The sequence below is a fragment of the Phaenicophaeus curvirostris genome, chromosome 5, assembly GCF_032191515.1.
Source record: "Phaenicophaeus curvirostris isolate KB17595 chromosome 5, BPBGC_Pcur_1.0, whole genome shotgun sequence".
Classification (NCBI taxonomy): Eukaryota; Metazoa; Chordata; class Aves; order Cuculiformes; family Cuculidae; genus Phaenicophaeus; species Phaenicophaeus curvirostris.
In genome coordinates, this window is record NC_091396.1 from 43168175 (window position 1) to 43194709 (window position 26535).

Consider the following 26535-nt stretch of genomic DNA (forward strand, 5'->3'; position numbering starts at 1 on the left):
GATTTTCAGAGACAGTGCTTTTCAGAATATGATTATGTTTCTGTAAGTGTAGCCTGTGTTCACTTTTCTTAGACTGGGAGTTTAGCATTTGTTTTTCATAAAAATACACTTGATTTGAATATGCCTAACTGCCAAGTGGCCCAGAACGTTGTTTCATCATCATTATTTGCTTACTTTCTTTGTTGTTCATGGAGATTAATAGCCTTGTCTACCTAGTTCCAAGTAATTGAAGGATACGTTGAATAAGAGTATGCCTAGTGCTGATACCTGTGCAGCCTTACTGATATTCTGATATTACCCAGTGACAATTGCCTCTTGCAACATGGGATTTTGGTGTTTTTTTAACTGTCAAACCATTCTGAATCCACTTTAGAAGTTCTTTTATGGTGGTGCATAGTGTTTTGGGATTTGTTTTTTTTCATCAATCTGTGATGTCTGATGAGTCAAAGCCTCACAACTGTCTGTGCAACATCCATTACTAATGTCATTAAAGAAGGAAATCAGCTTCCTTTGGCAAGACCTATTTTACACAAAAACATATAGACTCTGAGGAATTGTTCTTTCATTAAAATCTGTATTAATTGAATCCAGTGTTTTCACTTATTTGTCCCAGTTTTAATCCCACTAGTCTTTTTTTTTTTAATATTGGCACGTTTTTAGTGCTCTCCCAGTCTTTAGGAATTTTAAGATTGGTTAACAGAGATCTTCTTTAACAACCCTATAGCATCTAAAGTGAAAATTGTCTGAATCTGTAAGATCTGCCTGTGTCCACTAGTACCCTCACCTGCCCCTTAGCTCAAAGAACAGCAGATGCTTCTCTCCATACTTCTTAGACTAGTAGCCAGCATAATAGCCAGTCTTTTTCAGACAAATTTGTATCAACTTTTTCTTGACCATCAGTTTAGTTGTGAAAAGACAGAAATACAAAATTTTTTGACTGAGTAGCAGCAGCAACATTTAAAGATTGCCAGGCTTTTCACTCTGGATGAGGTTTGCATTTCAGAATGCATAACCATCTGTTATATACACACAGGTCAGAGAAGTACTGACACTGTACCAATACGCAAAACCACAGGCTAAATGCTAAAATCTGAAGTGGACACCAACCAAAAGATTATTTCTAATTACAAGAGCTTTGAAAGAGACTCGTTCATTCATAGCCAAAGAAGCATTGTGACAATTTTAGGGGCAATGGGTAGCCTTAGAGCTGGCAGAGCAGGCTAGAATACACCCACAGATTTTTTAAATTAATTTAAAACATCGTTTAGCTGAGCAAGGATCTGACAGAGCTCTACAAAGGATGTGAGGCAGAGGAGAAGAAAGCTATTCTTGCAGGAAGTCAAGAGACCAATTTGAATCCCAGAAGTACTGACCCATGAAGCCAAATGGTTAAATGACAGTAATTCCTAAGGAGGGAACTTCTGTTTAATCACAAGAGCCTTCAGTCATCACTGACAAAGTTATCTACATACATCCTTTAAAAAGTTAAATGTGAGGTTTCTTTTCTTCACCAGCTTTTTTGGATGAGCCTGTCAATGTCATGGTATACAGTTCAAGATTCATCCTCACCTGCCTTTGCAATAAGACTAATAAAAAACTAATATTACAGAGGTGTCTATAACTACAGACTCCATGAAAAAAATGTGCTTTCTTCCAGTAAACCTCGCTTTGGGGACCGAACAGATGTAGTTATGTCTATAAGAAACGAAGCATTGTTTTAAGTAATTATTGGTTGTTTACACAATCAGGACAAGGAACAAACTCTGTTTTCCTATGACTGGGATCAAATCAAACCCTCAGAATAAATAAATTAGGTTTGGTTTGGTTTTCAAGTTAGGAGTGCGTGTGTGTGTATATGTGTAAACAAGGTTACATACAGAAATAGCCAAGTAAGTGTGAATATAAGAGGTCAAGAATTTGAACTGGCTGCCCAGGGAAGCGGTTGAGTCATGATCCTTGGAGTTATTTAAAAGACATGTAGATGTGGTGCTTGGGGACATGATTTAGTGGTGGCTTGGCAATGTTAGGTTTATGGTTGAATTTGATGATCTTAAAGGTCTTTTCCAATGTAAACGACTCTGCATGATTCTATGTAAAACATACCCCTCTTTGATTTCTGGTAAACTGAAAAGTGCTTATTAATTCCACATAGACTGTAGGTATATCATCCTGTTTTTTCTAAAGACAGACCAAGTTATATGAACACTCTAAGGATTTTTTTGCACTGTAATTTATGGCATAGATATTCCAAGCTTGAAATTGGCTTACTCATTCACTGTTCCTCTCGTAATGAGAAATCCTTATTATTTGTATTTTTGCCGATGATGAACTTTTCCTTTATAACTTTGCTCTTATCAGTTGGCATCACTTCAGAACTTCGACTTTTTAGTATGTATTTGTACTTTTTTCTAGTATAGTTTTGTGACTTTATACCATATGTTTCCTTTATTTCCTTTGTACATGAAAAAAGGAGTTCTAATTTCACTTGGTTGTGAGGTCAGATATTTATTGTAGCCACCCTTAAAGGACTCCTCAGTTTCCTATCATATTTTTCTGTCCTTTTTTCTCCCAAGTTTGAAGTACTTCATATACTTGTTCTAGTGTTTCTGTGCATATAAAGTTTCTGGTTGTTTTTTTGCCATATGGAATTCAGTCATTTTATTATCACTTATCTCTAAAGTATTTATCAATCTCTAGTGCAGTAATTAAAATCTCTTGTGCTATAATGAGTTTATTTACCTCATGCTCATAAATAATGCATGGTTTTTGAAAGTGTGTAATACTAGTTTGTAATTGTCCACACAAGACTCAGAGAATACATGTCCTAAACTGAAGTCCCCTGTAGTATCATTACTTTCCTTTCCAAAGATTATAGATACGTGCTGAAGAAGAACTCATCCTGTGCCATAATTAATTTGCTCCCAGCAAGTCTTTTTTAAGTTATGTTAGTTAACATATTGACCTCTACACACTCAAGAGCTCTGGTCCTGTGTTACTGATCCACTCTAAAAGGAATAATGTCACAGGGATTTTTTTAAGGTATCCTGCTCCCTTACTGCCTGTCTTGTCCTTCCTGTTAATCAGTGATCTTAATATGCCAATTGTCCACCGGTTTTTAGTAATGCTGGTTTTACAAACTTTATTCTCATCAACGAGCATTTCCTCTTGCTGTTTACCCAGATTCCTAGGATCAATACATAAACAATTGAAGAGATTCTTTTCATTATATTCTTTGCCACATTAGTTCAACTTGTTCATTAGTGTTCAATTTGAGCATGTACCTCATTTGCCTTCCAAATAACCTCCCCTTGTGTTGCTGATTTAATATCCTGGCTGCTCCAGCTAGTTTCCAACTGAGAAGATTAGCCTCCTACTTGTGTGGTGTGAGCTGTTCTGTTCATACAGTCCCTTCTTTCACTGATGTGCTGTTTCACGGATTGAAATCTGCTTCTTTTCAGTCATGGATGACAGGCAGAAAATGCTGGAAATAAACTTTCTCACTTGTGATAACTCTGGATGGCCACTTACATTTTAATTTTCCTCTTAATTGTTTTCAGTGCAGTTGAAGCATTCAGTAATTTCATCTGAGGTCTTATGTGGAGGCATTATACAGCATTTATGTTCTGTTTCCCATTGACTTCATTTGCAGCTGTGAGTGCACAGTACTTCTGCAGATTAGACATGAGGGATTTATCTTGCACAGTCAGAAGAAGGATAATATACTATGAATCCCTCTGAAAACTTTCAGTTAATTCATGCTAAGGTACTTTGACCAAAGGAAGGGTAGATTCCATGACTGCTGAGCAGTATTCAGCTCCATTAAATGTGAAGCATATTTGCTCTGTTACTGTGATGCCACTCCAATGACTCCAACAAAAGAAACAGGAATAAACAGGTAACAGGCTCTTTCACTGGGCAGGGATGATTCATGCCCAGGTGTAAGTCCATTCCATGCAAAAATTAGAAAGACGTTTGGAAAAAAAATGATGATGCACTTAAAAGTGGAATCACAATGCATTTGTACTGATAGCCTTACCTCTGGCATTTCCTAATATCTCTGCACGAGACTTCTTGTCCTTATTAATGTTTTGCCAAAGAAGGGGTTCACTGACCCAGCTTTAGCTGCCACTTGTTGGGGCTCCATTTATAGTCAATACAAAGAGAGGGACATATCATCACAAGATGGTTCTTCTTCCCTAAAGATAAATGCAGAGGATAGGGGAAATGTTCTTTGGAAGTGCTTTGGAAGCAATAGGATAAGAGGAAAAGGCTTTAAGTTGCACCAGGGGAGGTTTGAACTTGATATTAGGAAAAACTTCTTCATTAAAAGGGCTGTCAAGCATTGGAACAGGCTTACCCGTGAAGTGTTAGTTACCATCCCTGGAGGTGTTTAAAAAGTGTAGATGTAGCAGTTAGGGACATGGTTTACTGGTAGACTTGTCAGTGCTAGATTAAGGATTGGACTCAATGATGTTCAAGGTCTTTTCCAACCTAAATGATTCTGTGATTCAGTGATTCTATAGGCTTAGGGGTGTGTGGCCCTACACACCCGTATATATACAGTGTTAACATGTAGCTGTACATAATACTGTGTTTCTCCTCTACTTGTACTAATTAAAAAGGAATTCTTAAATCAAGCCTCGGGAGTGTTAAAGTTGCATTTCTGAACTGAACTACTGAATTTGGATTAGGTCTTAATTTGCCTCATTAGTCACTGATGAGAGCTAGGAGTTCTGTCCCCAGATCATCTTGGTAAAAGTGTGAGATATATATAGCAATGACATGGAGGTGATTCTGGTTGGTAAAGATCAGCTCCTTCTACTTGAAATGAGCTGAAAACTTCTCAAGACACAGTGTGTTTAATGGGCATCTGTTAGAAGCTTGATAAAGCATTGAACAGCAAGAGGTTATCTGACTTGTGTCCTTCACTGTTTATAGTGAAACAGGGAAATCCAGGGGCATGTTATTTTTTTTTCCTTAATCAGTTGCTAATAATATCTACGTTTTAAGATACATGTTTAGGAGATCAGAATAACCTTGAGACAGGTTCCCTAGTATTGTCCTTCCCTTTCTTGTATATAACAATATAAAGCCATAACTGAACCATCTTAACAAAATGTTCTTAATAAAATTAAATTCCTAAAATGATTGTTGGCATAGGAGATTTTTCTAGTCAATATTCTTGATTTAATCTCTGTTCCTTAGTAATGTGTCTGTTAAAATTGTGCTGTAGGAAAGATTTTGAATGTTTAATTTAAATTATTGTATTTTTCTGCAAAATTTTGGAGATTTTTTTTAATACTAATTTGGTTCAGTGCAGTAATAATGAAATAGCAAGATACTTCTATTATCAAATATACTTTGAATTTGTCAGTCAATATTTACTTGCTGTGTTCTTTTTACCAAGTGGTGAAATTTATACTTGCATGGTAGGTTTTGTTAGCAAAGTAGATACTAGTAGTTAGTTTCAGTGTTTGTAGCAACAAATATTTCAACCTAAATGTTAAATTACGGTTATGATCATTATAGCTACTGGGAACCAGTTATTTCTGATTATAGTTCTCCAAAATATAAGAGGCTTCAAAAAAAATCCTTAAAAATAATATATCTGTAAAATAAATCTTTTTGAAGAGAGTAGGACAATCATAGGGGTTTTTTAGTAACTCAGTCAGAAGATTGGTAACCTAGAAGTTAAAAAAAACATTGCTGATCATGAACTCTGAGGTAGCAGTTTGTCTAGGAGAAACAGAAATTTTGTTTTGTATAAGAGTTTCAGAGAAAGTGGTGATTCAGCTTCAGTCTGGTTGATGTAAAAAGTAAGGTATTTTGTGGAAGGTTATATATCACCTACATGCTGGATAAAGTTCCCAGATTTTTTTCAGAATACCGCAGTGCAGTACATTAAAAATAAATGTAAGTTTTATAATATGTTATATTTTAAATTTGTGTCACATTGTGAAACCTCAGCAGGCAGTCTGAGTATTAAATAGTGCTCCTTTGACTGCAGAAGTATCATTTTCCTGAAGCCTGAAAAATTAATTAATCTTTGCAGGAAATAAGAAGTTCATTAGTTCTTGCCAACAGTGACAACTTGATAGTGACTAGACCAGAAAGAAACCCCTTGTCCTTACTGAACTTACTGTAGCAACTTCTATTGACTTCAGTGGGAGCAGCGTTGGGCCCTGTGTAATTAAGTCCAGTGAACTATAAATATTCCTGTGACATAATTTTGACAGTTCATCTTTAATTATTTACATTTCATAAGTTATCAGTAACTTTTTGCTGGAAGATTTTATTTGATATTTGGAAAAAAAAATGTGGCTTTTTGATGGCATCTCCACTTAGCTGCTGTTAATATATTCCTAAGAGCTGGTATGAATTAGTACTTTCTTTCCTCTGATGAGGTGCAGCATAACTGGATTTCCATTTTTGAGAAATGCTGAAACTTCAATGCATCTTCAAAAATTGTGAATGAAGCCATCTACCAATTTCACTAGAAAACAATATCTTTTGGGGCTGAATTTCCTTAATTTTGTGAGTATACTCTTTTGGAGTATTTGATTTTAGCATGTGAGGTATTCAATTTATTAACTCTGATACTTGAATTAAATTTAAGGACTAACTTTTGTAGAAAACAGTTTAATTTTACTAGCTGCCAGGATTCTGGGCAAAGTGCAGAGCAATATTTTTATAAATGAAACAGTGATAATTTATAGTTTTTAATATAAAGATCAGAAGTCAGTCATACTAAAGAATACATTAAAAATGTTATTTGAAGAAACAAATCTTGATTTCTTAATATTTAACTTGTATTCTCAAAAGTTTTTCCTGCTGCTTTGACCTCTAGCAGTGGTAGTGGTGTATAGTAAGACAGCAGTCAAACTCACTCCAAGTCAGTTGATAATGTAGTCATCTGAAACAGCTTCTTCTAAACAGTCTTAGGATGTCTTTAGGATGTAGTTCCTCCCTCCAAAGGGAGTGGTCTTTTGTTAGATTATGTAAATTGAGAAACTCATTCATTACCACTGCATTGCTAATTCCTGCCTTAACCTGCACAACCAGGAATCACACGTCACTTTTCCTGCATTAGCAAACATGAGAAGCCACTGTTCCTGCATTTGCTTTAGATTCTTGGGGGAATTGAATGAAAGTAGATTCAAATCAGTGGGGGATTTGTTTGTCAAATTTTGCAAATCAGGGTGCAGAAAACAGTTTTACAAGCCCCATTCAGCAGCCCAAGATATAAACTTGCTTCAGCTTTCAATATAATGTTCATACCGACTCTTTCAATCTTAATTTTGATTGATGACTTACCAGCAGAAGTTTATACTGAAATCTTTCCTTTGTCCTCTTTATCCCTTGCTCACCTTTTCATTCTTTCCATGTCAATTATTAACACTGTGACGTTACTTGTTGCTGCAGTAACTTTATTTCAATGTAGCCGTTGCCAGGTGAATTTTCTTGAGCACTTCATTGTCACATTTACAAAGATTTTATGAGATATCAGAAAAGTTTTGTTTTGGACAGCAGTCTTCAATGTTACATTCTCAGGAAACTGGCCCATGCTATCTCTAGATGTTTCATTTGAAAAAAAAAATACAAGGGGAAACACACTGTGTGTTGATTCCAGGTTGTGTATGGTAGTTTTGTTTAGAAAGGTAGATACCAAGACATTGAAATACATTGGATTAAATTCACTGGGACAGATTTGCCATGGCCCTGATGCAGCAGAGGTTCACGAGGGGCTCAGCAGACAGATTGTGTCCAATTCATGTATTAATTCAGATCAGTTTAAGTCTAATTTTCAGCTAGGAAGTATTGCTGTAAATAGATGGTGAGTCCAGTGAAGCTGTGTGTTACCAGGCTGTGACTGTTGCAAGACACGAGACCGAAGTCCAGGTGCTTTCAGCTTTTTGACAGCGTGCCAGTGGCCACACATTACACACCCTAGGGTGCTTTTCTGCTCTTAGAATAGAAGCTGGTGGTTAATTCTGCAGACATACAGTGTCAGTTCACACACTGGAACTGGACTTCCCAACTGCGCGATTTAGGCAATGGAGGGTCTTGCTGCATAAATGCAGTTTGAAAGTTTCCTGGATATGTCTTGGCTTAGGTGAAACAACGTTCACCCTCATTTTTGTCTTCAAGGCTCAAGTTCCTGCTTGCTTTGTGGTAGTTTCTGCCATGGAAACCCACGCAGAACACCAGCCCTGAAGAATTTCCTGATTTCTATCCTGAATTTAGTTAATATCTTTCCACATTGGATACAAACCTTTTTTCAGATCTCTTCCTAAGGCAGAGGAGCCCTGTACTGTCCATTGCTCAAATTAGTTCCTTGTTGGAACAGTCTAAATGTTAAGTTTCCGTTGACAGACCAAAGCAGAGTGAGACCAAAACTAAACCACTTTCCCCCTCTCTCCAGCTCCCCCTCCCTTCCAAACTCATTCATGGATGACAAATAAAATGCAAAGAGCCAAGTTTCTCCTTCCAGGGGAAAACCCAGTGTAACAGCCTGAAAACGCTGCAAGAGTAGAGAGAAGCAGCTGGAGAAATAAGGGAAGAATGAAAAGCAAATGAAAAGCCATTGCCCAAAATTCCTCTCTTTCCCTTTTCCCATATTTTTTAGCATTCTTCTAGAAGTTGAAAACTGACAACTAGCCTCAAATTCTCTGTTTCTTCTATAGTGTGCTGTGAATTCTTGTTAAGGGATATGAGGGAGTGTGTACAAGGATCAGTGTCAATTTTCTTGCTATAATGACGTGATTTTTAATTTCTAATCTGTAATGGGAACAGACAAGTGCTTTTTTTTTTTTTTTTTGCTTTATTTTGAAATAAAAATAATGTCTCCTGCAGTTTATCTTTCTTAAAACAGCTGCCATGGGAGTATGATACATTTTTACCCATCTCTGTTGTTGAAACGTTTTGGCCAGTTGATTTCCTTACCTTTAAAATGCTGGTAGCTCCAGTTAATTGCCCCAGTGTGTGCTGATGGGCCCAAAACTGATTATATCAGGCTTCCCTACATAAAGCTCAGAGAACAAGCTGCTTATGATGACCCAACAGAGACATAAGGGAGGTCTATGAAAGGGAGAGTATTCAACTAGCCTTAATCCTTGTTTTCAGTAAGGCAGTGTCTTTAAGTGCAGACTAATTGGTGAATAGACATGGTTGTAGATTCTTGTAGACATGTCTTTTGTTGGCTTGAGATGAACTGAGCAGCTAATAGAAATGGTTTAAAATCTCTGCTTTGCTTTTCTTTTAATGCGCTCTAATAGGGTGTGGAGATGAGAAAATATAGATCAAAGCAGGAGCAAAAGTAAATACAAACCATCCAACCACCTATGTTCATATATTCCATTCAGATATTAGCAGTTACACTTGTGGCTCCCATTCGTGGAAGTTGGCCCCATGCTTCTAAAAGAACTATTCATTTTATAACCTTTGACGTATATCAATACTAGAAAAACATTCTTTTCTTTCTCCTGTTACAGTAATGTATTATGCAAGCATTACTTTGCATTTAAATAGTATCTTAAAGTCATCAATCACAAAGTGATCGATCGAGATAAACATAGTTCTCCCATTTTAGTGCTAGGGAAACTGAATTCCAAGAAGTGAAGTGAATTTCGTTAAGAATTGATGACATGCCTGAGACTAGGACCTAAATCTCTAGAGGGCTTGCCCCCCTCTTTAATAATTTGTTTATCGTGTTTTATTACATACTATATAATAAAATTTCTGACGGGTAGGGATAACTATCTACACATTCAAAAAAGTCATTTATGGTAAAATTTGAACACAAGGAAAGGCAAATGGAGAAGCCGAATTAATGATGAATGACATGTAGTCATAGCCACCTGAGAGAGAAAGCATTCCTTAAACATCACCAAGACATTTTAAAGATAGTAAGAGGGCTGAAAGCAAAACAAAACAGAAAAATGTTATGGGGGGGGTTTCCTGGTTGTATTTCCCCTACTATTTGCATATTGCTTGACCTTGACACAGTGCAGATAGTAAACAGACATAGCAACTTACTGTTCTACTCATTTTCTAAAATTAACCATAAATTCCAGTGATATTCAATAACAGTACCTTGGTTATTAAAGCTCATAACCTTTTCACTGCCTTTATCACCTGTATTATCGATAGGAGATAATTACTGCAAAGCAGCTGGCTGTTGGTTTTAGAGAGCATCAATTGTTCTCCTGTCCCAGCTGTTGGCTAATAAGGACAGTCAACACATCTGTTTCAACAGCTGGTAATTAACAAAAGCCTAATTGCTGCAACTCTTTTAACAACAAATCTATGAAAGAGTAGGGATGTGGAGGAATATTATTTACTCTGTGCTCTGCACTTTCTGTGACCAGTTTCTTTTTTTCTTTTTTTCTTTTTCTACTTTGAACACCACTGCCTTTGTCTGACATATTGAATGGCAGGAGAACACAATATGGTAATCCAGAGCTTAAGTTTTTCAGATCTTTGTTGGTGTTTCTTATTGCAACATTTCTTTGCTAAGTTGCAAGATAAAATGGATCAAAAGCTTTTTGTGGAGTTTCATACAACAGCTGCAATCCACAGCAGTATGCCTGTGCAACAGGACTGCCGATCCAGCAGCCTCCAAATTAAAGTAATGGGTTTCCTCATTTGTGCATGAGTTTAATAGCCCTGCACCGCTTCCCAGAAAAGGTGTCATCATTCTGAAAGTGGTGCTGATTTGAAGAATTCTATTACTGCTCTTTAGATCCTTCGCAAAATTTGTTGCACAGGTGGTATTTTTTCTTTCCTCTGATGAAATGTGGATATGTTGGTCAGTTTAAAAGTAAATGCCAGATAGCACCTTGCACTGCATAAATATCCTACCATTTTATTGTAACAGAGCTGGAGAGGGTTCTGCCCAGTGCTTGACTAAATATCTAAATTTATAGTATCAGTCAGCAAACACAAAGCGAAAGATGTTTCTCTTAATTAGACTTATTCTATGTGTTTTCTTTGTGTACAGCACATATGTAATTGGAATACTCATCACTAAACAGAGAATGCATGTATACAAGTACAGGGAAATGTTAATCCCATTAAAGTCAACAGAGAACTTCTCTTGGCTTCAGTGGGTTAGAATTTTCCCTGCAAAATTTTCTTAAAAGCTGAAGGCAAATTTGGCATTCATTATGCTACCCATGAAAAGGAAGTGGAATGGTTGCCTGAAGTGTTTTCCAAGTCAGGCATGTATTGCAGGTTGTGTGAATGACTGAGTCAAAAAAAATTTCTGAGAAGCAGCATTTAAAGTGGTATTCTGACGTGGTAAACCAATGATGAAAAATGGTGATTCTTTCCTAGAAGTTAGTCAAGATCACTTGATTAAACTTGTCTCACTAACATTTCAGTTGGCAAATATTTCTGTACACTGAGTTCTTAATTGAATGCTGGATACATTGAAAGGTATATAAGAAATTCTACCCAAGTGCTTGCCATTGGTAGAATAGATTGCATAATTAAAAATATTCTGGTGTGACAAGTTTAGTTCAACAGGTGTTCAAGTGAAGAAATGTATAATAGGTGCAGTGAAAAAGTATAAGATATGATTTGAACAAATAAAAAATAAAACACTGACTTAAATTCCAACTGTAAGATAGAAAGACAGAAAAGTGTTCACTATCTCTGTTTATCAATATGTGCTTTTTGTACACAAGATTCTTTGGTGATTTAAATGGTTTTTGTTGTCTTGCATATGTAAGAGGAAAGAAGTACACTTTCTTCATTAGATTAGACTGGAAAAATGCTGGAGCATTTGATAATTGACAAAAATGTTTATCTTTTCAGAGGGTTATTTTGTTTCACTTTGCAAGTTATGTGGGTAATGTGTCACTCCTCTCATTCCCTTCCTCTTCCTTCTTTTGAAGATTACAATAATTATCAGATATGCAGCAACTGTCTTTTTGTCCAATAGAAATGTAGTTGAGTGTGAGTTAGCTGCAACAGAAGCTTAGGATCTAACTGAAAAGATACACAGTAGAGAGAAATATGATTACCTCATATAAAATATTGTAAAGAGATTTTTTTTATTAAAACATACTTTTGAGTCCTTAGTGAAAGTAACTCACCTATATCAACAGATCTCATCTGACAGTAGAGCATCCGTAACAATCCATGGAGACATCCTTTCCATGATGATTCAATAGGAAGGTGCCATCTGTTGAAGCTTCTCCTGTAGTTTTACCTTCAGACAGATGGCTCCTATAAAGACTTAAACGTACTTTCTCACAAGCACCTCATATCACATTTCTGACCTTAATTTTAAATCCCTAATGTGAGTTCTATTTGAGTGGAAAACTTAGCAGTAAGATTGTGGAGAAAGCAATATTCAGGTAGTTGTTCTGGTTAAAATCAGCACCAGCTTTTCAGACTCAGTAGGACTGATCCCTTTTACACGTCTAGAATTGCACAGACTCAGAGTGAAGGTGGTTTTAGTTATCTGTTGAAAATAATTTAAGATCTCATCACAGGTGACGTGATGGTAGCTTGTTCACACTGCCTCAGAAATTCACGGTCAACCTAGTTGCACAAGTGGCTCAAGGTAGTGAAGCCTGCATCCAGCCTCAGGAGCAGGCATGAAGCTTTGACTTTTTCCTAGAAGTGCCAGGCGCACATTGACCAATCTGGAGAATGAGCCCAAATTGTCTTGCTATATTGTCTGATAAGAACTTTAGATATCAAAGAAGGACGAACATGTTTGCCGGATTCAAAGCTGTTTTGAGAATGTCTTGGTAGTTAAGGTCTGTACATGTCAGTGGAGGGTGTATACTCTTATTCCTAGTTTTCCTGCTAACAGATACATTTATTCAGTAATGAGTTATTCTTTCCTTCAGTGTGACAGTTGCTGTTGAACTCAGCACTTCGATTCTCAGTTTCTGTGTGTACAAAAATATCAGATAAATCTGAGTGTGTACACCTGCTAGTAATTCTAAGGTGAAGCCGACAAGGTGAAGTACTAAATATTAACTTGTGCTGTTCCCTGCCTTTCCTTCCAAATCCTGGAAAAGTTAAGGGCTAAAGTAGTGCCAGTTAAGTCATTGGGCCAATTCACTTTTATAATCCTGTGCAGACTCGTGGCTTTTATGAAAGATCTGTAGTTTAATTCTGATAGTGGAATTACTCCTGCATCCTTGGAGTGGAGCTGTGGGTAACACCCACTGAACAGTCAAGAGTGCCGCAGCAGCCTTCTGGGAGTGAGAGAAGCAAATTATCAGTCTAACTCATGTAAGGCAAGTTGTTCAATCTTGGTCAAGTTTCTTAAGCCCTTATTAGTTGACAAGACCAATTATCTGTACCTACTCTAGTAACTAAAATAGGGCATGGACTTGCACAGTGGTGTGCTGTCATCTATGCTTTTTGTTAGGAAGCTCCCTGGCTCAGTTTTAAGCCACTCTCCTAGACAATGCCTTTGAATGATACTGTGTACCAGGGCCTATTCCCCTAAAACAATCTGGTGTTAATTGCCCTTCCTTTTAGGGGTACACAGAAGAGAGCTTTTGATATGGTAACACAAGGCAGGTCACTTAGGTAGGTCTCAAGGCCAGCAGATGGTTTCTAGCTGGTTCTTTTTAGCAGTAGAGAGGCGACTGCAGTGGTCAGTTAGTAGAGCCTGAAAATATACCAGATGGAGAGTGCCAAAAGTGCACGCAGTTTCTGGCTGCAGCACAAATAAAATATGTCTGGCTGTAACATGAACTTTCTTCTGTTCTTCTGCCAGTTCAGTTCCACCCCAAACTGGATTGGACACTTTTGGGGCTAAGGGGAAGACTGTTTTTATTGAATAGGGTCTTTGTTACTGCAAAGCTTCTGAGACAACATTACAACACTGCCTTTTGGATCCTATGCTGATGACTTGCTGCTTGTGACAGATACTGAATTGATATTGTAAGTGGCCAAAGTCACTTGTGTGGACAACAAGTTTATCATGGGTGCTGACATTTGAAGCTTTCCCAGAGTAATATGCCAGAAGGTCTCAGACACCACCCAGAAGGCTTCTTAGCTCACTCCAGCCTACAGAATCGTTTCCTTCTTGAGTTCCCCTAGGGAGATTGCCAGTAAAGTTTGCTATAAAGTGCAATAGTCTTCATGGTGTATGTAAAGCAGTTCAGGTCTCTCACAGTTGAGGGAAATATGCCTCTTGTTAAAGTAGAACAGAGACATTTTTTTCTTCTTTGTTGTAAGCTTTTGTTTGATAACCTGGTCTGCCTTAGCAGGGATGTGTCTGTTTTCTAGTCCAGCTACCCGTGCAACTGTGAAGGAGGACAAAAGAAGGCTTCCTCAGATATACAGTAAACACCATGCCCAAAACAATATGCTTTATTTTTCCTTCAAATAAGACAAGTTTCTCTGTATTGTTGATGCCTTTCTATTATTTATTTGAAATTGCATTTTTCCAATAGATTTTTAGATCAAAAACAAAGTGTGTCACCAAGGCCAAACCTGAATTATAGAACATGAAGAAATGTGCTTTTTCCACATGCCCACAGCTGTAAGCAGACTTTAACCTGGAATGTAAAGGAATTAACTTACTTTTGCTATTTTCATATAAATTCTAAAGCCATAGCTACTATACAAAAATAACTGTTGTGAATGTTTTTTTGCTTCTCTATTAAAACAAAGTCTTCTTAATCGTTGTATTTTTATTTCTTTTCACAGTATGCATCATGGTTTAGTTGTAAGACAAGTATCTATTTATCTGTATATGAACACCTAACTAGTTGCTATTTTAAAGCTCTCCCAGCTTATGTTCTTAAAAAAATCCCTCCTACTAAAAGGTCATAATTTCTACACATTTTTTATGTGCAAACCCAATTCCGCTGTGAATGTGTATTTTGTAGTTGTCATCTTTGAAAGTTTTCAGGAGTCCTTTTCTTGTCACTGAGATTATATCTTACCTGAAATAAGCTTTGCGGTACCCTTAGGTAGTTATCCATATGCACATAGTAGGTATATATTATGGTACCTCTGGGTTTTTTAACTATGTACTCACTTAAATGGAAACCATAGATGAAATCTTGACCCTGGAAAGTCAATTACAGTTTTGGGTCAACATCACTGGGGCAGAATTTCAAATTAATCTTCCTCCCTCTATGAATCATTCTTTTCAATAAAATGGACCCGTGTATTAGTCTCATATACTCATCGCATGCCTTGAGTTGTCCTTTGAATAGCTAATTTCTCCTGCAATTTCAATATACAATATATTGCTTGGAAGAAGTATAGGATATTACGAAATAATATTGCAGATGATGAAGAAACTTTGTATCAACATCATATCTCAGGTTAGAGAAGTGAATTCTTAATTCTTACTGAAAAATATTGTGAGTATTTCATATAGACATTTTCTTGCATAATGTGATTACAGACTGAATCTGCCTGTAGTATGTGCTTGTTTGGGCACATCATTAGGTGAAAGAGCAAACTGCTTGTCAAATACTGCTGATGTTGTGTGCATCCCAGTGTGATGTGACCATGTAGTACAAGAATGAGGCCATCACATCTCAGACATAATGATACAACTGGTATTGCTTTAAGATAATTAGTACTTATTATGTTTGCATTTATTGTAATAAAATGAACCAGGTATTTACCTAGTTTGGACAAAAATGCTATTGGATCTTTTAAATTTCTTCAACAGAGCACTAAAAACCTATTTGGTGATTTTTTTTATTTTTTTTTTCCTGATTGCACAACCTGTATAATATTTGTTGTGGCCAGTTGCTGTCATCCTAGTCACAAGAGTACCTCTCAGAAATTAATGACAATGCAAGCCATGTTCATATGGTAAGAACATGTATTCTTACTGGGGAATTTGTTATTGTGATGAAGACAAGAGTCTGGACCTCAGATAGTGGTGTCTTTTACAAGTCTTCTCAAAATGTCCTTTAAAGTATTAAATTAGGGATAGCACAAAGACTGAGTTAAGAATGGTGGCAATAGGTAGACTTGCAGCACAACACTAATTGAAAATTACAATTTTATTATTAATTAATGTAATTACAATTACAATTTTCAAATAAAACAGAGATTATGAAGACATTCTTTGTAAAGTAACTGAAAAAGATACATCTATACATCCTGAAAAGCCAGTGTTGATGTACTTGCATTGTAAATGTGAAAATCCTGATTTCAGCTCCCTGATCCAAGTTGGGTGCCCTCAAACATTTTGATTGCTGAGCTGTGGAGTTAGTCTCCTTTTCATAGAATCATAGAGTAACCAGGTTGGAAGAGACCCACCAGATCATCGAGTCCAACCATTCCTATCAAACACTAAGCCATGCCCCTTAGCACCCTGTCCACCCATGCCTTAAACACCTCCAGGGAAGGTGAATCAACCACCTCCCTGGGTAGCCCATTCCAGTGCCCAATGACCCTTTCTGTGAAAAATTTTTTCCTAATGTCCAGCCTAAATCTCCCCTGGCGGAGCTTGAGGCCATTCCCCCTTGTTCTGTCCCCTGTCACTTGGGAGAAGAGGCCAGCACCCTCCTCTCTACTACCTCCTTTCAGGTAGTTGTAGAGAGCAATGAGGTCTCCCCTCAGCCTCCTCTTCTCAAGGCTAAACAACCCCAGCTCTCTCAGCCATTCCTCATAAGGCCTGTTCCATGATGCATCTTCTTGTGTGGATCTGCTTTTCACATACTTAGCATTTTAATAAAAAATTATTGGTGCCAGTAACAGAAAGAGGACATAGGCAAGTGGAAGTCATTAGAAACATGAGTAATTCATGTGAGTTTAGAGCAGGGAAGTATACTCACTGGTGGGAGTCTGCCATGTCCAGAGTAAGTGTCTTGCTGCAAGAAAGTGCTAAATATTTATGTTAACACCAATTGAGGATGCCAATTAAATTTAGGGCTAAACTTATTTTACTGTTAATATTCAAGAAAAATATGATTATACAACACAGGAAATGAGCGACACAAAATATGGAGTAGTGCACATAAGACAAACAACTCTGTAAGATAATGACGTTCAGGATAATACAAACACTACAAGGCAATACACCTAAACATCACTATAAAATAAAAGAAATAATGATTAAGAGAGAAAAATACATCACCACTTGCCTTAATCAATATGTTACCATTATTCAGATCTGCAGTCATCAGGGGTGCTCCAAGATAAAGTGGAGGTTTGGAGACTTTTCCTGGAAGTGGGAAAAACCCAGGCTAGAGCATCCTCTGATAGGTGAAGCCTCCAAAGACCACTGACGTTGGGGTCCGGCTTATATTCATTACCAATTGGCAAGTCAAGATGACTTGCAGTTTCTCTTTGTGCAGAAACATCTGGTGGAGCACCCTCCACCCAGTCAGGTCTGGGGTCTGGCCAGAGCCCAAAATGCAACTGGCTGGGTTTCCTAAAATATGTCTCCTAGACATTTTGTCATCAGAGTGTTTCAACAGTTAGTCGCTATCAGTAAAAATATCTCTACTGTGTGAGGAGCTGAATCCTATTGTGTTAGTCCTTAAAGTGTCAGTGAAGAGTAAATTTCAACCTATTGTGTTAGTCCTTGAGTGGGCCAGGGTTCATCTTATAAGTCAATCTCGGCCCAGGTCTCATCTAGGGCCTAGCACTTCAGTAAGTTAACGCAAGAGGCTAGGAATCATTCTGCATCCAGAATGAATAGCCCGATCACATGGCTGGGGACAAGTTCTCTCTTCTGTCAGAAATTCAGCCTGACATTCCTAAGAACTATTTCAATCTAGACCAATGCATCTTGACAGGGCATTATTGTTCAGTGAAGCAATGCTTTTTATTAAAAAAAAAAAAAAGTTTCATTAACTGATATTTATTCTGACCAACAATAGTATTAGGTTGTAGAGTAAAATCTTATTATGGTTAATTGTTTGATCCTGTTGCAAACTCATAAAGGTCATGTTTGCTGTTGAGATCCCATTCCTTTGTGCTCAGAGGGAATGTCAGCCTTGGCGTGGTTGTGGCAGTGTGTTGGGGGAAGGTGTAGTTTACAGTTTGTTAGAGTTCCCACCACTGCCACTGTTACTCTGAAATTCACACACAAAACCAACTGTCATCTGGTTCTTCAGGGTAGTTGTCTAGCTGTACTGATCCTCCTCAGCAACACATATCCGTCAGGGATCAGAAATATTGTTGCTTGATTTGCTCAAAGTTAGGATAGTTTTAGTAAAAACTATTTCCATTAGGAAAGGATGTGTTGAGAAACAACTTTTCATGAAATTCTAATAATTTTAGTTACTGTTCCAAACTTTTCCAACTTGAGTTATCTTCCAGAAGTGTTATTCCATAAATATTTGAAACAACATTCATAATTCAACAATTCAACATGAAGATTTAATTTTACTTTTTAAATTTGGATTTATTATTGTTAATTTTATATTTCATGTGGTGTCAATAATTTATAGTATCTATTGTAGTATGATTCTAATTTTCATTTTTCAGTTTTAAAATTGTCATAGGCAGCTGGTAATTAAATGGAAGTTGAAACATTTTGTCTCAATTTCTAGGTCAGGCTGTCCCCTCTTTGCGTTGTAATGAAACAGTTTGACATGTTAACACTTACGTGTTATTAGTGCTAGGCATTTTCATTCCCCTCATGTTAACTGGAGTCTTCTTCTTGACCCTGAAAACCTCAGATCCCCTAATTAATAAGACAAGTGCTTGTATTCTTTTCTATATCCTGCTTCTATTGTTGGTGGAACAGTTTGATATGTTGACATTTTGATATAGAAAATAAGATGAGCTGTTGTAATCTGCACTAAGTAGCAGCTGCTAATGTAAAAATAACAGAATGTTTACAAGTTGGATGTCATAATGTGTCACAGCATGACCTGCTTTGTCATGCAGTATGTACTTCTCTTATTGACATGATGTGTAAACTGCAAAAGCATTAGAAATCATGTAACATTAAAATATTTCTTCAATGGTTTTAAAACATTTTTCCAGCCTTTTTTTCTTGCTTATTCTTTCTAATTCAGAATGAAAGAAACCTTTGTTCCTTCTCCCAGTCTTCTGCTGCTCTGAGAAGACACTTGACCTTTTACTGTCCATCTAGCCTATAATATCAGCAGAAACATACTTCTATCCTAGCAGAAATGAGGACAATTCTCAGTTGTCCATTTGTGGCTAAATTCTATTTCAAACTTGAGATAACATAGGACCAATGGAACAGAAAGACATCTTATTGCTATCTTCCACATTTTATAGCCCTACTGTGTGTAAATCATTGAGTCCATAAATTGTAGAAATAACTTTTGAGACCCTCCAGACTTCTCATCCAGACTTCTTCTATTCCATAAGAATTTCCTGGGTCAGTAGAAAGAAAACTGTTGATAGCAAGTGTTAACTGAGCTAAGGAACACCTGTGTCTTAACAGGTATCTCAGTCCACATGGGGGAAAATGCTTACAGGTGGGAAGAGTGTCATTTCTAACTGAGTTAATTATAATCTCAATAGGAATAAAGTAAGAATAACTCTTCTACGAGAAAAGTACTTATTAAGAAAGAAAGTTATATCATAGAAAACAGGAGAGATAGAGACAAATGAAAATTGCCAGAGGTTAAACTAAATTGGCTTTTGGAAAATAAATTAAAACAAACAGTAGTATAACAACTGAAATGAGAACAAGGAAAGAGGAAATGTGCCACCTCTCTTGAGAATGGCATGGTGATCAAAGATAATCCGGATTAGGTCCGAAAGTGTGATTTTATTTTTTTTTCTTTCAGCATTGGGCAATGATGATGTCAACTATGTCAACTAAGTGAATGTATGGAAATGGAGTACATCATAGCTCTTCAACAGGTTATTGTGCCCAGATTGAAATAATGGATGCTTTTTATCCCCAGTTCTGAAAGAGCTGGTACCTGAAATTGCAGGAATGATAGCAAAGTTATTAAATAAAACCTATGAGGCTGTGCACAGTGTAATACAACAGGGTACTAGCAGAGGCAGCATCTGTGTTTAGAAGGGCAAAAACCATAATTCCGACAATTGTAGACAATTTGTCTTAATTGTAAGTAAATTTGGAACAAAAATGTTTTTAAAGCATGGATCCATCAACATTGAATTGAAGTACAACTTTGACCCAAGTAAGATCATGCAAGAATTCTTCTTTGGCATGATAACTGGTTATTTAGACAAAGGAACTTGTGAAATACAAGTGACGTAGAAGCTTATATGTAGTTCCATATGGAAATTTATTTATTACAGTGGAGAATGTGTATATTGTTATTTTACAAGCAGACACAAGCTTAATGTGGGAAATGCTACTTGCTGTTAACTGGGTTCACCTAGCATCTCTTGTTTGGAAAGATGGGCACATTGAGTTCATATCTGTCTGCAAAATGTCATGTACCCATGAAGGAGATGAGGGATTAGGCAAAGGCAATAAGGAACTAGTTAGCAAAAAGGCAACAGCAAACACCTTTGAAAGGAGAAACGTTAAGGTCCAAGGATTTCACTAGTGGAATTTCTCTCCAATTTCTCACCAATTGATGCTGAACCAGTTTTCTTTAAAGGTGTCATTGAAAACCATTGGCACGAAGAGCAACTGTGTACCAACGGAATTGCTTGATGACGCAGAGCGAGAAATGTTATTAATACAAAATTGAGATAGTACAAAGTAAGTTCAAGCTGTCTTGCAGAAAGATTGGAATGGCCTCAAGTACTGGAAAAATGAAGACAGTGAGGTGGAATTCAGTGGTACCAAGTATATGTTACCATCATTTCAGGCTTAATAAGCATTTCCACTGTTAGCTGGGCACCACCAATATGCAGGAAAAGAGAGAGATATCAGAGAATGACAGGGAGCAAAAGGGGTGCAAGAATGTATCGGGTAAGATGTTTCCACCAGAGTTAGGAGTATCAGAGTACTGATAAGAGGTGGATTTGAACTGATCAGGAGAATGGAGAGCCTGCTTACTGCGAGAGGTAACAGGAAAGCTTGGGGTTTAACCCATGGAAGGAAGGAAAAATATATGCTCTATAAAGGCATGAGGGGAAAAAAAACACTAAAAAGGTAAAACTATGAAGCTTTATTACTCAAGTTCATTGAATGTGGATTTTTCCTTCTGCTGGTTGTTGAAAATCATTATAAAAGCAATCTGTTACCCCCAGTGAGCCTGACAGCATAAGATGCTGTGTGTTCTTACCTATTTCAATTTAAATTGAAGTTGAAGGTGCATATGTTTGACCTAGAGGAACTAGGAAAAGATAAAAAAAACTAGTTTTGCCCTCTATTTTCCTTTGCTTAAGTCTTGTATTTTTTCCAGCCTTTGTGTTAGGAAAACACGTAGTACTGTTCATTTAAATAATTTGAAACAAAAACAACAGCAAGAAGTTCGGTAATGAGATTTTCTTAGTTGAGATATAGCAATTTTGATGTCACAATTGGCTTTTGGATTCAATTGGAAAATCTAAGTTTTCAACAAGTAACTCTTTGCTGAAATGCAAAAAGGGAGAAGTGTAGAAACAAGAATTCTCTTTTGCATGAAAGCAAGGTGGAGAACAGGAAAGAAGGAAGGATCTATCCGTGTTAAACTGAATATGAAAGCGTAGGAACTTGTGGGAAAAACAGAATTGTGAGAAAGAGACCACATGCCAGTGATCAGACTACCCTCTCAGGATTAAAAAGGAACTTCACTGAGGGTGACCCCTATATCAAAGTGGTAAGCAACCTCACCTCTAAATTGACCTTTTTAGGAAAAACCTCCACCAGAGGAACCTGAGTGTAGTTCTCTTTCTTCTTACTGCTCCTTCTTTACCCTACCTTTGAAAAAAATTTAATCAAAACTGATCCATTTCTGTGGAGAGTTCTGATTTTCACAACTTGATGTTTTCCAAAAGAATAATATTTTGTTAAAAAGTTCCTGAGCAGCTATTGTTATTACTAGAGGTGAGCTCATGTAGGATTTTTGCCATGTGCACAATGGATGGATTTCAATATACATTATAAGAGTTTTCCAAGTGTTTTATAGTAGTGCAAGCAATTTAACTTCATGATGTGCATTGTTTTGCTTTCCTTCTCCTAGTAAAGGAAGGCATCTTTCTTTTGGGGGTATAATTGAGTCATTTATTTGCATTGACCACTCTACAGGCCTGTGAATGATGGGTTGTTTTATCCCGTGGCTGCACGCTGTGCACAAAAATTCCTGTGCTTGAATTTTTGTTGGTCTCAGACAGCTCTCTAGTATCAACTCCACTAAATGCTACTAAGGAGTTTAGCAAATGTCTACTCTTCCCTTCAGTTTTTGTAGCTGTTTGGTTTTTTGTTTGGGGGTGTTTTTTTGCTATATTTGAAGCACCTAATTCTGCTGTTATTTTTTAGTGGTGTAAATCCAGATGCACACTCAAATCAGTGTGGTTTTCTCTGTTGGAAAACTGACATAAACAAGATTCTTCAGACTGTAGTACCTCCTGACTTTTGTCCTGGAAAGGAAGTGGAATATAAGATGTATTTTTTATGATAGTTCTCCAAAGAGACTAGCTGTTAATCTCTCTGAGAGTAGGTGTGTCAGCTGCAAACATTTCCTTCCAGTCTACCATTTCAATCACACTTCACAGTACGCTGAAAATTGGCAAGGATGTTAATTATTGCGCTCTAGAACAAACCACCTACTTTGATTCAAGCATGTTTTCCAATTTTAAAGAATGTTGTTTCACCTACAGAACAGTATAATTACAGAAAATAGCTTGGTTTGGCTAACATCCTTGTGTTCTGAGTTCTGCTTGCAAGGCAGCAAGCAGCACTGGGCAGGAGGCTTACCTGCAGAGGATTTTAACCACTTGTTGACAGGAGTTAGGGCTTGCCAGCATTCAGTACATTGTTTTCAGTATCAGAAGCTCTAAACCACTGTCACTCAGAGGTTAAACATTAACACTTTCTGCTTTTAAAGCTGAAGGAACCCTCCATATAGTAAGAAAGTTTGGTTTTATTCTCCAGGGAACTTCCTGTTAAAATTTATGAATGTCTGTTAAAGCAGCAATTACAGCTGTGGGTCCTGCACCCCAGCAATGCAAAACTCTGGATGCATTGTGACACTCTGAGCAGCACAGTTCAGAGACTGGTTGTGGAGCTGCATTTGTGCAGTGCTGTGTTTAATAAAATTTGCCAATAGTCAGCCATGTATCCAGGACGTGATTAATCAACCAGCAGAATAAATTGCCCATAGATGACTGGGAGTTGACAGAAAAAAGGTAAAACACCTGCCCTGAAGACTTGCAGTCTTAACAGACAGTCAGAAAACAGAAGTGGGGACCCTGTTTTAGAAGAGAGATTTTGAGGCATACAGACAGAATTGTTCATGATTATATAGCTAGTCTGGCAGAGCTAGAGACTGAGCTTTGTGCATTTCCCTTTATATGTTCATAGCTCAGGTAACAGGTCTTCAATTTACCAAGAAACTTTTCCACGACACTGTCCTGAAGAGTTGGCAGAATCTGCAGTCAGCATTTCTCACACATGTGCCTCTTGGTTTGGGGCCCTACAATTTGTACGATTAATAAGTTACACCATGAATTAAAAACATTGGAAAACAGCCCATTGCTCAGGCTCATGTGTCAAAGAATAGCTGTGCAAGCCCAGTCTTATTTCTTGTTACAATAATGAATCATCCACTGATATTAAGATAATTTGTATGGTACCTGCACCCTCAAGGGAGTCCTGCAGTGCTATTGAAAGTGGACATTTAAAAATTAATGGTGATTAAGCTGTAGGGCTGTATTAAAAATACATGAGTACTTATTTCTCCTGCCTCCTCTTTAACTGTGAGACCATGTCAGGTCTGACCACCTGCCTGACCTTACAAGCTACATGCTGCAATTTCCATAATGGCTGTGAGTCAGCAATGGGAGAGGGAAACATCCGGGAGGATTGACAGGTAAGAGATGACGATGGTTTCTCAGGGATTCCCTCACTCCACTAAACCAGATCCTGGGTAAGAATACCCAGATCCCAGGGCAAGCTGGCAATGCCAGTCTCAGCAGACCCTGCAGGCTCATCACCTGCTACCACTCTGTGCAGATTATCCAGCAGCTCTCCTGCTGTCAACATCAGCCAGTGGCTCCCAGTGAAGGAGCCACACTTCACAGCTGGATAACCATGTGTAGACCAGGAGCTGTGCGTCAGTAGTTTGTGGCTGAGTGCCTTGCTTCACTCTCTATATGCTGGTCAACAGTTTTGCACTATAGGAATATTATGTTGATATGTAATACATTTTGCTGAGAAACACTTGGCTGAGTTGAAGAGGTCTTACCTTAGCCATTCAAAGCATTTACCATATACTCAAAGGAAGCCATTCATCATCCTGCTAGGAAGAAAAATTAGAAAAATATGCAATGCTAGAAGACGAAAGGATTTTTTTCATAATTAGGCATGTTACAAAACAGTATAACTTTATACTGCAATTACAACAAAGCACAAATGAAATGAATGCATAAATCATTGTTATGCTTTCTAAGCAATATGGATATTCTGAATAAACTGCTTACCTTTTTTTTTATTGTATTTCAGGCAGACTTGATAGCCTTGCAACAAGAAAAAGAGGCTGCTCTTCAACAGTGTAAAAAATTAAAAGAAGAAATCCAGACACTGAGTGTTTATTACAGGTAAAATAATTAATACTAATCTAAATTAGTGACTCATAGGGGAAATTTTATGTACTGTGTCTGACTGTGAGTGAGGAAATGGCCTTATCAAATAGGTATTTGTTGGAAATGTGAATACATCAATGAATCAAGGCCTGCGTTTCTGCTTTACTGCTCACCAACGCTCTCTTTGAAATCAAAGTCCTTTTCTTATAGCCTAAATATTCTATTAGTTTCTTCTCAGGGAAAGGGAAGGTTGCTGGCAGTCGATGCTCCTATTAATGAAAAAGCTGTGTTACAGTGATGAGTTCACTTTAAAACATGAGAACAAAAGCACCAGTTAACAGAAGTGCTTGTTTCTTCCCTGTTTTTTTGCACATACCTAACTTAACATAGATTTTAAAACAATAAAATCTGTAATTCTAAAAGATGTTTTCTTTTAAACCCCAACAAAATATATATGTTTTAATTCCTTATGTTTTATGTAGAATGAGAGAAATAGCCGTTCTCTCATTAATTTAGGTGGGTTGCACTGAACATTTGCATGGATCAGTAGGTTTTAGTCCCTAAGGAAAAGCTCTGTGTGGTCCAGTGAAGGAGTTAAGTTGTTTTATGGAGTGGTGTTAGGTTGTAGCTCTCATTTCATCCTGACCTCCGGCATGAGAGGGGATTCAGAGCTGCCAGCAGGTTAAAGGCAGGAGAACTGGCATCAGAACAGCTGAAAATTGTGAATGCTGACTGTCTGTGATGAGAGAGATGTGGGCTGCAGAGGTAAATAATAAATGTAGTGTGAATATTATGTTCATTGGAAATAAAGAGGACTAGTTATGACTAAATAGCATTTGCTGTAGCAGAGCTATGTATGTTTTCAATGTTTCAGCATTTACAAGTGAAAAATACTCAGATTTCTAGAGGTTTTTAGAGTTTCCCCTTCTCATTAAGTTTATTAAAACCTTGGAGGGAAGTTTCAAAAACAACTTTTGTTCCTAAATCTCACAGGCATTTATTTAAAGCCTGTTAATAGGGAATAGAAACCCCAACCAATTTGTGATTATTGCTTTTAATGAATTTGGTCAGCATTTACCGTGTGCACAAATTATGGTGTGATTTACCAAGCCAGAAAGAATTTATTGTAGTGCCCTTATTACTCACTTAAATGGAACTTGTAGAATAATCTAAAAACAGACATGCAATTTTTCTATTGATATTTCAGAAATTAGGAGTTTGCCTGTGTTGGTCTCTGCAGAATGCAGGAGATTTTTCGCTGACTTTTGAGTTATGGTTTTGAGATAGTGTGTCAAGTTTACGCTGACATATATTATTTAACCAATGCAGTAGACAATGGCCTCAGCTTAGTATTGTAAATGCTTTAGATCTCAGAAATGTTAACAATAATGATTTGTAGAAATCACTATTAGAATATTCCATGCTGCTTATTTATGGCCCTTAGTTTGAACAGGCAAAATATAATTATAGGTTTGATGATGGTATTTTGGAAGATTTAAGGTGTGGAAATATCCCTTGGGGCAAGAACTACTATATCACTACTGAGTTATATACAGTTAAATAGTAGCTCAGAACATCAAAAATGGATGATTTTATTTCCTATTTCATTGTTCTTAGAGGATGGAGTTTTTTGTAATGGTTCTGAAGTGGACACACAGAGGCACAGATTGACTGACTGAGGTTTGCAGGAACATCTGGAGGTCAGGTCTCAAGCAGGCCCAGCCCAGTTGCCCAGGACCATGTCCGGATGGGGTTTGATTATCTCCATGGATGGAGACTCCACAACCTCTATAGAGACACTGTCCAAGCATGCAGAAACACAGCTAGGAAAGCCAAAGGCCACCTGGAATTGGTGCCTTTTACACCCTCCACCAGGTTCAAGAAGGGTTCCTATAAATGCATAAGTAGCAATGAGGTTTTGTACCTCTTTAGCTTTGGTTAGAA

General features: G+C 37.3%; 1 protein-coding gene across 1 annotated transcript in view; it reads left to right on the top strand.

The window, feature by feature from the left end:
* Positions 1-26535, top strand: part of MIPOL1 (mirror-image polydactyly 1) — a 159906-nt gene that overhangs the window by 85391 nt on the left and 47980 nt on the right. The window contains exon 9 of the mRNA XM_069858457.1: positions 24512-24606. Coding sequence (XP_069714558.1) covers positions 24512-24606 — 95 coding nt within the window. The remainder of the gene's footprint in view (positions 1-24511; positions 24607-26535) is intronic.